This window comes from Bremia lactucae, linkage group LG14 (assembly GCF_004359215.1).
Source record: "Bremia lactucae strain SF5 linkage group LG14, whole genome shotgun sequence".
Lineage (NCBI taxonomy): Eukaryota > Oomycota > Peronosporomycetes > Peronosporales > Peronosporaceae > Bremia > Bremia lactucae.
The window spans coordinates 1,172,524-1,183,950 of NC_090623.1; the positions used below are offsets into that span (position 1 = coordinate 1,172,524).

At 49.3% G+C, this 11,427-nt stretch overlaps 5 protein-coding genes across 5 annotated transcripts; 3 read left to right on the plus strand and 2 right to left on the minus strand.

Annotated features, from left to right (window-relative positions):
• Positions 1–1,449: 1,449 nt before the first annotated feature.
• On the plus strand, positions 1,450–2,280 carry CCR75_008821 (uncharacterized protein; the record flags this gene model as incomplete). Its single annotated transcript, XM_067966869.1, has 1 exon — positions 1,450–2,280. The coding sequence occupies one exon, from the start codon at positions 1,450–1,452 to the stop codon at positions 2,278–2,280; it is 831 nt and encodes a 276-aa protein (XP_067816990.1).
• Positions 2,281–2,652: 372 nt separating this feature from the next.
• On the plus strand, positions 2,653–6,326 carry CCR75_008820 (uncharacterized protein; the record flags this gene model as incomplete). Its single annotated transcript, XM_067966868.1, has 3 exons — positions 2,653–2,835; positions 2,926–5,489; positions 5,554–6,326. 2 exons carry the CDS (start codon positions 2,653–2,655, stop codon positions 4,957–4,959), a joined length of 2,217 nt encoding a protein of 738 aa, XP_067816991.1. The 3' UTR covers positions 4,960–5,489; positions 5,554–6,326.
• On the minus strand, positions 5,756–6,382 carry CCR75_008819 (uncharacterized protein; the record flags this gene model as incomplete). Its single annotated transcript, XM_067966867.1, has 1 exon — positions 5,756–6,382. The coding sequence occupies one exon, from the start codon at positions 6,380–6,382 to the stop codon at positions 5,756–5,758; it is 627 nt and encodes a 208-aa protein (XP_067816502.1).
• A 182-nt stretch (positions 6,383–6,564) lies between these two features.
• Positions 6,565–9,507, minus strand: CCR75_008818 (uncharacterized protein; the record flags this gene model as incomplete). Its single annotated transcript, XM_067966866.1, has 1 exon — positions 6,565–9,507. The coding sequence occupies one exon, from the start codon at positions 9,505–9,507 to the stop codon at positions 6,565–6,567; it is 2,943 nt and encodes a 980-aa protein (XP_067816501.1).
• A 583-nt stretch (positions 9,508–10,090) lies between these two features.
• On the plus strand, positions 10,091–10,741 carry CCR75_008817 (uncharacterized protein; the record flags this gene model as incomplete). The annotated part of the gene is made up of 3 exons (XM_067966865.1): positions 10,091–10,318; positions 10,352–10,450; positions 10,532–10,741. 3 exons carry the CDS (start codon positions 10,091–10,093, stop codon positions 10,739–10,741), a joined length of 537 nt encoding a protein of 178 aa, XP_067816984.1.
• Between the last annotated feature and the right edge of the window lie 686 nt (positions 10,742–11,427).

Genomic DNA, 11,427 nt, shown 5'->3' on the forward strand with positions numbered 1-11,427 from the left:
TTCTCGATTGCAAATCAAACACTTTCGCTTTAAAGCAGCTCGAGGCTGCAAATTGTACCAATGCGCATCGAATTCCACGGCTGAGGCGAAGGAGAAGTGGCAAATCGAGCACGTGTGAGGTTCTACTGGAGCTGACGTCGCAGTTGCAGCAGAAGCTGAGAGCTCCGACCTCGCAGCTGTAATCAAAACTGCGCCATCAATCTTTTGCTGCTTTTTATACCAATCCGGCTTAATAAGGGGATCCTTGCCATGCTTTGCAAGCTGGTGCTGTCTTTTGTCCTCCTCTTTTTTAAATACACGTTCACAAAAATTGCACGGAAGCTGGGCCACCGTGCTCATTTCACCATCTAATTCGTGTACCATATGATTATGCGTTCTCAGCCCCTGTGCGGATTTAAAGCTTCTCGTGCACAGCGTACATCCAAACTCGAGTGGCAATTCGCTTTCTGCTTTACGCTTGCGAGGCATTGACGTTAGCAATAGTGGTAGAGATACATCTGCTTCTCTCACGTCGGTCATTGCAGGTTGTACACAATTTTGTCGTCGAAAAATTAATAACGTGCTCGTTTGCATCTTCGTTTCACCACGCAGAGTCACTTGATGAAAAGACTTGCCATTTTGATGTCGCTTTCGCTCATACGAAAGGCCAAATGTTTCGTTGTTGTCAACGTCAGAGATTTTTCGACACAGTCGGTAACCAGCCAATGATCCACGCTCCACAGCTTGCCACCGTTCCGACTGGCCTTCCGCTAATGCTAAAAATAGTTCACTCTCGAGATCATCTTCACTGCCGTGCAAAACTTGTAATGCTGAAGTATAAAAGTGCGATAGCAAACTCTGATGACGCTGAATATTCTCCTCACCACAATGGGGGTGATTAAATACGATCGTATCAAACCGGAGGTGTGGTCCACCTGCCGCTATAAGCGACTCGCGGAGATTCGTCGCATCCACGCGATGTAGCACCAATACACCCAATTCTTCCAGCTGAGCGCAAATACGCGGGAACTCTGGATACTTTTCGACGAGCTCATCGTAGGTATCGTACGATGTAGCAGTTAGTTGGAACGATGCGTCACACTCCCGACTCTTGAGCTGCTTAGCCAGTGCCAACGAGTATGAAAAGTTCCCGTCACCGAGCGTAAGAAAGCGGCGAACACACGACTTTCTAGTTGCAGCAACAGTTGTCAAGCTGTTCTCATTGTGCTCCGGAATGGACTGCGACGTAATTAACTCGGTCGTTCTAGTCATTGGCGTTGATGTGTTGATTTCATTCTGACTTTTCTTTAACTTGTAGACAAGAACATTATTTAGAAGTATATGTAATTGCGATATTTTGTGAGAATGCCTCATTAATTACAGCATTTACACACACGTCGCATATTTCTGACAAGAGAAAGCGTATATTTACGACTAAAAATACACGCTTGTGTGACCAACCAAGCAATCATGAGTATCACATTCGAGGATGGCGGCAGTACCACGGAGAGCGAAGACAACTCTTTTTACCAAGAATTATGTGTGAAATCGGAGCCAGCCGCATATGGCTCAGATGCTCCTAAGGTCTCTCATATTGCTGAAATCGTCGAGTCCAAAGCTCAAGTTGTCAAATTAGAAGGCGACGTTGTCGAGCCCCACCGAGACAATGCTTCCAATTCTAGCAAGAGACTCGAAGTCACACCACTTGATATTACTATGCCTCCATGTTGCTCAGCCTGTGGTTACGCACTTCTTGTCGTTCCGCAGCATAAACTTCTTAACAGCAAAAACATGATGGATTGTAAATGCTGTCTACTGATGCTGCCGGAATCAAGCTATTCCAAGACTCAGCGAAGTGAATCCCGAATAGCAATTCGCAAGTGCAAATCGTGCACGGGAAATGGAACCCGAGATGCAGTGCGTCTTGTAAAGCCCACGAGAGAGCGACCCCGAGCGCTGCCAAGGCTGCGAACGGCAGAGGCAGAGAAGCGACAAAAAGAAGCGTCTGCTATTTTCGAGAATAAAGTTGCAAGGCTCAAAATGGCAAAACGAGCGCTGCTGCGAAAGCGAACAGAAGTGGCTAAATTAAAAGCGACGAAACGGCGAGAAGAGTACGAGCAGCAATTAAACAGAGAGGAGAAGGAGATTCAGCTCCAATCAGTGCAGCTGAAGCGCCAAAACCCCTTCGCTTTTTGTTCGCTGATGAAAGAGCTGAAGATTAAGAAGCCACGAGTTGGCGACAACGGGTTGGTAAAGAGAAAAACAAGCACTAGCAAAAGAATGCGTCGGAAGCGTAATTGATGGTGATAGTAACCAGGCAAGGAAGAAGAAAAAGGGGCTGGAGGTGGATTTATCGATCTATAGGCCCCCAGCTTCTTTAACCGAAGTGGCTCCAGCGCGAGTTATCTCTACCAGATTGACAGCAAGAGTTCAGTTGAAAGAAGTTGCAGCGCACGAATGTGACAAGACGATGTCGTCACAAAAGCCTAAGACGGAGTAAAGCTTTTTACCCAGAATATTCCTCTCATTTTACATGATTCTCTTCACCTATTTCTTAAAAAATGCACCAAATTACGTAGTCTCCAAAGGTCGATGCTAAAATAAATTTGCTAATAATAGTGCCACTAAAAGTAGTCTTCTTTCTCGATTCCGCGCTCTTGGTGCCGCTCAGTTATGCCCAATGGATTGGCGGCGTCAACGGCGCCTGTGGAGATGGACGACCACACTATTGACATGTGGCGCGATCTTGCAGACAACGGCGTCGAGTGCGAGTTGTGCAACGAGCAGTACGACGACGACGACGGCGACGACGGCCACATTCCGCGCCTCTTGACCTGTGGCCATACTTATTGCCAGGTCCGTGCGCGCCATCTGCGCAATTCCTTTCCCTCACCTCGAATTCTTAATGTTGACCTTTGCTCTTGCTACATTTGACGCTTTTGCTAGAGTTGCCTGAATGACTGGGCGACAGCGGGGATGAGCCACATGGGCACCCAAAGCGGAGAATTAGAGTGTCCAACCTGCCGTCGAGTGACGCGACTTGACGGAGTCGAAGGAGCGCGTACTTTACCGAAGAATTACGAGCTGCTGCGCGCTCGTCAGGAGATGGAAACCCAAACGCAAACCCATTTGCGCAAACTCCAAGCGATGTGGACAACCCAAGTGAAGGAAAAGGAGCAGCTCGCGAAAGAAGCCGAAGAGCACGCTCGCACTGCCCAGCGTGAGAGTGTTCAGGCGTCGCAGAAAGCCATATTTCTCGCGAAGCAAGTTGAAATTAACGAACAGGAAAAGAAACGCGCCCAGGAACTGGCCGAAGATGCACGACACCGAGCTCTCGTGGCATCCCAGCAGGCGGAAGCACTTCAGATTGAGACGGAGAATCTCAAGCGGCAATTGCAAAAGGATGCAGCTCAGCTGGCACGGGTGCAACTGGATGCTTCCAGCGCTGCAGCAGTGGCTAAGGAGCTTCATACCAAGGCGGAGTCTTTACAGCAGCAAATCGACTGCGTCCGCGCACAGCTATCGCTTCATTCCGGACGACACGATCCAGGCAAGTTGGTTGTACTTGTGTGTGAACCAACTACGGTTGGTTCGTGGCTATTGCCGTACACGAGGTACGCCGTCATAAGCATTGCTAGTGATACAGCAAAAGGTGCCCACGCGATCGACCCGTATCAAGCTGCCAAGACATGGACACAATTACGGCAAGTGGAAGAACCCTGTTCCTCTGTTAAAGTGTACCGCCGATACAGTGATTTTGTGTGGCTACATTTGGAATTGCAGCGTCAGTATCCATTTGAACTTATCCCGTGTGTTCCTGGGAAACAACTTTTTTTTAACAAGGAGAAGGAATTTGTTGGCGAACGAATGCGTTTGTTGCAAGCTTTCCTGCGTGGTGTTTTGCGACAGCCACTTCTTGCCGTGACGGAAGAAGTGCGTGCGTTTTTACTGTCTACGACGGAAGAGCTTGAGAGTCTTCGACGAGCTACGGCAATTTATTACAGCAGTATCGAAGACGACGACTTCCTTGCGGTGAATGAAGACGTAACAATTGACAGTTGTGAATCTCGAAAAGTGTCTCCGAACAGCTCACCTCCCACGTCTATGATAGTGAGCAAACGTGGCAGCAAATGGAGTGCGTGGAGTGCCGTGTCGGCTATTACGTCCAGCGCTGCAAAACTGGTCAGTACGACCGGCACGGCTCTGACTGGCATTGGCTCAAGGACTAGAACGGTTGGTTATCCGGAAGTCCCTGAAGTGGAATTGTCGAGTAGTTTCTTAGCTGTCGAAAATGCGGATGCAACAACTCGGATGGTCTTAGAGCATCGACGCAAGTATATTGACGTGGCAAGATCTTACCAGTCGGTAGCACAAAAGGGGTGTCAGTTATCGCGAGCTTCGCGGTTTCAGTCGCATCATTTACATCGGCTGTGTGAATTACTTTATGACATGAACAAACTGGACCAAGACCATGCCAGACGACGCCGCCAACGACTTGCGGCTTCAGTCGATGTGAAGGCGCATCAGGAAGACGAGGATGATGATATGGAGACGCAAGCGTTTGATGAGCGAGCATCCGACGTGTTTAGCGCTATTTCACTTAATACTAAAAACGACGCCGACAGCATGGAATATGCGCTTTTGGAGGTGGTGCGGATGCAAACACTGGAGCTGGGAGGTATTGAAGATGCTTTTGCACGTGTGCGTTGTCGTGAAGAGGGGCTTCAGGCACCACAAGAAGCAAGCAAATGTGCTGGAAGCGAAGGAGAACCTCTTTTTCCTGCCTTGGCGCTGAAATGTGAAGAGCTCGAGGCGCACAGACGAGAGTTGAATGCAAAAATTACAAAATTGGACCCAGGACGCTCCCAATTTGTGCTCAGTGTTCTTTGCAAAAATACGAGTGAGATGCACAAGTTGGCCAAAACGAAACGAAAGCTTTTCCAAGCGTCACAACAGCAATTGGTTAATGTTCAGCGTTAAAGTTCGGACTGATGTAAAAGCTGGGTATTTATATATTCTTAAGTAGGTTAAGTTTCACTGTAATAAAATGCTATTCTGTAGAACTAATTTGTCCTACGCTTTAACCATACAAAAATTCTAAGATATAGGATATTCGCGACTCTGTGCGAAAGAGGCAGCATAAAAGGTCCCAACGAATTATTTTACGTCAAGAGGGCGTTGAGTCTCCTGCAAAGGCTACAGTAAAGCCGAGCTTGATGAACACGCTACAACGTCGTGACCAGGAGCTGGTGTCTGCGTACCGTGTGTACGACCCAGCATCTGGATTGGCTTGCTCGCTCGTTGGCACATGTATGCTCTGTTTTGAATCTGAGAGGCATGAGAATTTCTGCCGCGAAACAGGATATCGCCAGGAGCTAGAATGTCCTCGACCGAAGACTCACAAGGACGACGTCTTGGTCACCATGCCCGAAGACCAGCGAATGACGCGATATAAAGCCTGTTCTCTTGCAGATTTAGCGCACCCGGGTGTCGCCTTTTTCAAATTTGAGGTATAAAGATTTGGACACGAAAATAATTTCAAATTTGACCTGTCGACTTGTGACTCGAATGCAGGCAGCAGTGTTGGTAATTCTATTAGTGTCGATTGTATTGCTACGACGTGAGCGTAAAAGGCACTTGAGCGCATTCGACCTACGAAAGGATCCGCGACAACGTGCAGAATTGTTAAAAGACGAAAAAGGCTTTGAATAAGAGCACAGCAGATATGCAAACCGAAGCTCAGTGATAACAATTTTTAGTTATAAAACGCCATTTGTTACGACTTAATTTTTTTTGCTCGCTTCGGCGTCCGGCCGCGGGTTGCGAGAGCATTCTTTGCTTGCTGTTTTTGCTTAAGCTGTTCGGCGCGCTTTTTAAAAATGCCCGAGAGCTTCGGCATGATCGGTGGAGCGTCCACGCGCTCTCCAAATCTCACCGGCGCTGTGTCCTCAAAATAATCTTTCTTGGTGTTGCCTGTCGTCTGGTAGTCGCGCTCATAGCGCTCCTGCTCCGTCATCTTCTGATCGCAAACTTTGGCCTTCTTCTTGGCTAAATATATTTTGCGCTTCTCACTTGTGCGCCGGCCCTGCTTAGCGGCATCATAAATGACACGCTTAACTTCCGTGCTAATGCGCTTGTTGAAATCGCGCATGGATTCTCCTTCCTGAATTGAGCCAATCTGAAGCTTTTTCTTGGATGCCATGCCGTCGCCAATTACAGCCGATGTGCGTGTGACAAATCTGTCCACGGACTCATCGCTCAGCATCTTACGCCGACGCTTCTTAGAGCGCTTAGACTTGATAGGCGGTAGGTCAAATGCTTTGGCCTTCTTGCCATTGTCACGTTTGCCGTTAAAAAACGGGTCGCATTGCTTGAGTTTTCGTTTAGAGCTTACTCGGCCCATTGCTTCTTTTAAAGTGACATTGATTGGGCAGCAGCTCAGCTCTCTGCATAAGAACTGTTCTCGATGCAATGTCTTTTAACGGCATAATTTTTTTTTTAATCAAAACTTGAGAATGTTATTTATATGTCCTAGACATAAAAGCACTAATCTTTCAAGTACAAATACGTGAGGCGGGCTATTATTTAAAGATTTTTCGTATATTGCTGCGAAATTTGCGAGCGCATTTCCCACGATGAGGGCGACTTGAAGTATTTTAGCATATCCGTCTCAGTAGGCTGCGCTGTCGATGAGGAAGGCATGGTGACGACCGGTGCGAGACTTGCTTCAACGATCGTGCGGAGTTGCAGTGTGGTAGCCGAAAACACGGAAAAGTAAATGGTAATGCGAGTTCGCAGACGCTTAGGCTGACGATCAAGACGACTCCGCGGCTCCTCTTCAGGTTCTTCCGGCGAATCTTCAGTCTCGTCGTTGTCAAGTTCTTCCTCTTCTTCATCGTTTTCGACCGCCTCCAATGCATTGTTATCGGGCCAACGCATAAACTGCACCGCCACCGCACTGCCATTGGAGTCGCCGATGCCACGTACACGCCATGCACGATACGCCATCAGCGATCGTTTCCGGGACCATCCAAATGGAAAATAATTTTGCGGAAGGACCACCGTTGGCTCTTGCTGATCGAGTTGCAATAAAAACACGGCGTCAGCAGACACGAGACTATTTGGGAGTGAAAGCGTCATGGTAGTGTCCGTCTCGGTAATGTGAAATGACTTGGTCGTATGTGCGTGGATGCACCGAGCAAGCCACGACAGGGAGGACGCAGCCGTGGCCAATCGAACTGACGCCACGCGCTGTGGCTGCTGCAAATGGTGTTCGTCCGGTTCGCCCTGTCGATGCCACTCACCTGTAAGACCCGTGGCAACCGTCAAGGCTGCCGTACGCAACGAGGCCGCCACTTCCACGTCCTGTTGAGACGGCACGGCGTCTTGAATGACGCGATAATAGCTCGAAAATACGTGCATGTACGGCAAAGGACGAAGCGCACCTTCTTCCTTGTCTTCTGCCTGTTGCTGGTCATCGTCATCTAGCACAACCCACCACGGCTCTTGAATCAACCACGGCTCGCAGCTCTTCAACATCTCGTACAAATCCCACTCGCCTTCATCCGCCGACTCGGGATCCCCCCACGACTTGTGCATCCGACGTGGCAGACGTGATACCTGAGCCTCTACAGAATTGTACAGCAAGTCAACTAGATGTTGATACGCTGCAAGGACGCCGCGACCAGCTTGCGCACAATCGCGCATTTTCTGACGCATGTCTTCCACCAATCCCGAGCTGACCAGCGCCACGCAAACGGTCACGAGATTTGAGCATAGAGACAAGAGCTTTGGATTGCTCAGTGGGATCGTCACAAGCGAGTATTTCTTCGCTCGAGGTGGCAACATTGACAGAGTCGCGACCATCGGAGTGATCATTTCAAACGAATGGCGAAAAACCTTTGGAGTCGGCTCCTTGTGTTTTGCAGCCACCTCTTCAAAGCGATGAATGCGCTTGACAATCGTAAACGCCAGCTGCAAGATCCGTGCTCGACGGTACAATTCACTATCGTTCGGCACCGGTGCGACCACCAGAGGCTTGGCACTCGGCGACGCGATGGGTGAAAGCACGGGATGAATCTTTTCAGACGCTTCAATTGCGGCAGTAATTGCCTTGTCCGAATCCGTTGAACGATTGCGCTTTCGATTCAAATAGCTGTCGGGCGAGATACTCGGCGACATCATCCTCATCATGGCAATGCCTCCTCCTTCGGGAATCCTACCCTGTAAACTACCCGACCACGTGTCGCGTCGGACGTACGGATACGGTCGTGCCGACGCGTACGCGTGTTGATGCAGTGCCGCCGCAGTCAACCGCGTCGACAAAAGCGTCGGATTTGACGAACCATGGGCAACGCAGCTGGCAAATGGGGACTGACTCTCTAAACGGAGCTGCATCATGCCTGTAATGGGCGTCAAGAGTGGACCGGGACTCTGGTGATGACGAGAAAGCGTCCGTGAGGCCGACAAGGGCACGGGCAGAGCTGCGAGCGATGACCGTCGACTGTGGAACGATCGATTTCCATCCATGGATCCCGATCCCGTGAGAAACGAGTCGACCCCTGGCAAAGACGGCATTGACGCCCGTGATTCGTGAAGCGTCTCTATGTGCGGTGGGGGGTGCGTCGCTGACAGCGAAAGTCGCTGAGGTTGCTTGAAATACAGCGAATGGTGCATCGTTTGCTGCTGCGGAAGCGTTGGGAACGATATGGTGGAGAAATAGTCCGTCTTAAGCGACGCCGAGCGTGTCAGACGTTTCCGTTCGCGTCGTGCAGGATCCTGTTGTCCAGGCAGAAATCCACAAAGAGGGCGTTGTGGCTGCGCCGTCGCGTACAGCGCAGCCTCATGCGTCGTTGCGGTCTCGTTTCCATTTTCCAAGAGCTCATCGATGCGGTGGACATTCTGTGGCGACGTCATCGCTTCAGCCATGGCCGTCAATGGCGCTTGAAGGACCAGAGACTGCGATACCGGGGAGCGAAAGGTTTTCCGAGCCTTTCGACTCGAAGATATTCGAAATGCCGGAGACGCAATCGACGCGACGCACGTGAGCGTGTTCACATTGCCATTGGCACTGGCATCAAAGACGTAGACTTTAAACACATGTAAATTCTTGCAATTAAGACGCGACGACTGCCAGCCATAGTGCCAAGATTGGCGGTTCCCATTAAGCAAAAAACACGTGCCTAATCCTGAAGTATTGGGCACGACAGCCCCTCGAAACCACCGCCCAAAAGGCTGGTCTGGCATCTTAACGTCGTCGAAAAGCTCTTGGCGGGCATATTCACGGTTGATTACGAGACTACAGCGTCCGAGACTCGTGTCGACCGTCGGCAAGATCTTGCTCTTGGTGGATTGCTGCTTCGAGACTTCTTCGAACCGGCCGAGCACGAGCTGGTACTTGGCTAGAAAGCACTCGACGACCAGTCCTGATCCGCAAAAACTCTTGGGGTTGTGGCCGCCACAGCAGTGGGGAAAGCAGCGCAGATTCTTGTGACCGCTCGCTTTGTTGCTTCTGCTCGGGGAAATCATGACCTTGTTAATTTGTGGGTTTTAGTAGCTTATTCGGAGCACGACATACCGTAAATACTCCGTGGTAAAAAGCTCCTTGTTACACTGATTGTGTATAAATCTGCACGCGTGGGTGGTCTTGTCCGGACTCGTCGTGACCGGCTGGTAGGTGCTGTAACACGCGTCCTGAATCCACTGCGTGGTCATGCCTGCCAAGCGAAAACTGGGACCGTCCTTGACTCGTTCCTTGTTCCACTTCCTTTGGGGGACGCCCAAATAAAGCGGGAGTCGCCTTTTCTCTGACGCTCCTGCTCTTTTCTCGTAGACGCCCAGCGATGGGCCAAAATTCGTCACAACGTCGCTTGCGCTTTTTCAGCGAATGATGGAGGAGATTGCGAAGGAGGATTTGGGCTCCCAGTCTCGTTGTCCATTGGGTAATTCAAACGTGTTGCGGACTGTCCCATAGAATTGCAAGCCACGGCGAGGGTGGACCTTCTGATCAGTCAGATTAGGGAGCAAATCCTAAATTTGGGCGTACCAGTATATGTCTTCACAATGCGTTCGGAGAACACGCTTGATCATGTCGACGCACTTGAACCAGTGAATGGTGCGTGGTCGCTGTCCACTTTGGTCCGCGCTTGCAAACAAAGTGGTGCAGTCCATCCTTGACGCTTCGAGAGACATGGAGGCCGTCGGCTGGGATACCTTTCAGCACTTTTCCGCATCGTCCGCTCGCGTCGGGACACGTCACGCTGCTAGCGGACGGAAAGTTATTGCCTTGCATCGGAACATGCTTTGTACTTGCTTTGGCGCCCATCGACGCAAGAAGCGTGTAATTTTACCTTAAAACTATGTATGATTTAAGACAACACTTGAAAAAAAAACTCGGTCTTATCCACGACAACAGACAACGAAGCTGCTCCGACGTCTTGCCGTCGGCTCGTCCACGCGCTTGTCCCACCTTGTACGCCGAGCAATCACACTGATGCACCCGAGTACGTTCCGATCGAGACGCGACTAATGCTTTTAAGCGCGATTCGTAAAGCTACAACTTGACCTCATTAGCTGCTCGAGCAAGCAAAACTCGTCTGGATGTGATGCAACACCGAGCCACGCCCGGTCACTCACTAGTCGCACTGCTGCATTAAATATGGTGCAGTTCGAATTGAATTTGACAGCAATGCATACGTTTGACCTGGCTGCAGCAACAACAACTGCACCGCTGACTGTTCAAGCAGTATTCGATCAAGTTTAGGGCGAATTTAGAGTTGATACGAGCAAAGCCGTTGGCAGTCGACTACATGTAAGGGATGACAATGAGTATGATAGAAAGGACACTTTAGAGTCGACCAGAAAACACCAGATGGACCGATGACATGGTTTGTAAGCGTTGAGCCCGTATTATTTCTACCCTTCACCAAAAAGCACCCATGATAGAATTTTATATACTTGAACTAATAATCGCTTGATGAAATTCTCGCGTTTGCGCTAGTGAAAAGAAGAAAGCTGCGTCTTCGGTTTATATGCATGTGCATTGCTTCTTGTGGTGCCTTAAGTTACTTGCCGCGGCGGTTTTTGAAAAAGATACAACATTTATCTGATAGTTTACAAAGTTGACGGCTCAACTCTTCAGAAGCGTGAGGACACACTCGATTGATTTACAATTCTTTGGACGAATGAAGAGAGACAATAACGAAACAACTTCGAGTCTCTTTTAGAATTGTACGGCTCTCATCAATTCCCTCTCATTCGAGAATAGCTCCCGCCATGGAAAAAATATGAACACGGTATGTAAGGACGAAAAATATATTAATCTTTCAAGGGGGCTGATTAAAAGTTGTTATTTCTTAGTTATTTTACTTAACATTTCCAATATAACCGTAAATAGTAATTTTGTACGGTCCTCCCTGTGATAACTTGTATCCTCTTTCCTATCTGTAA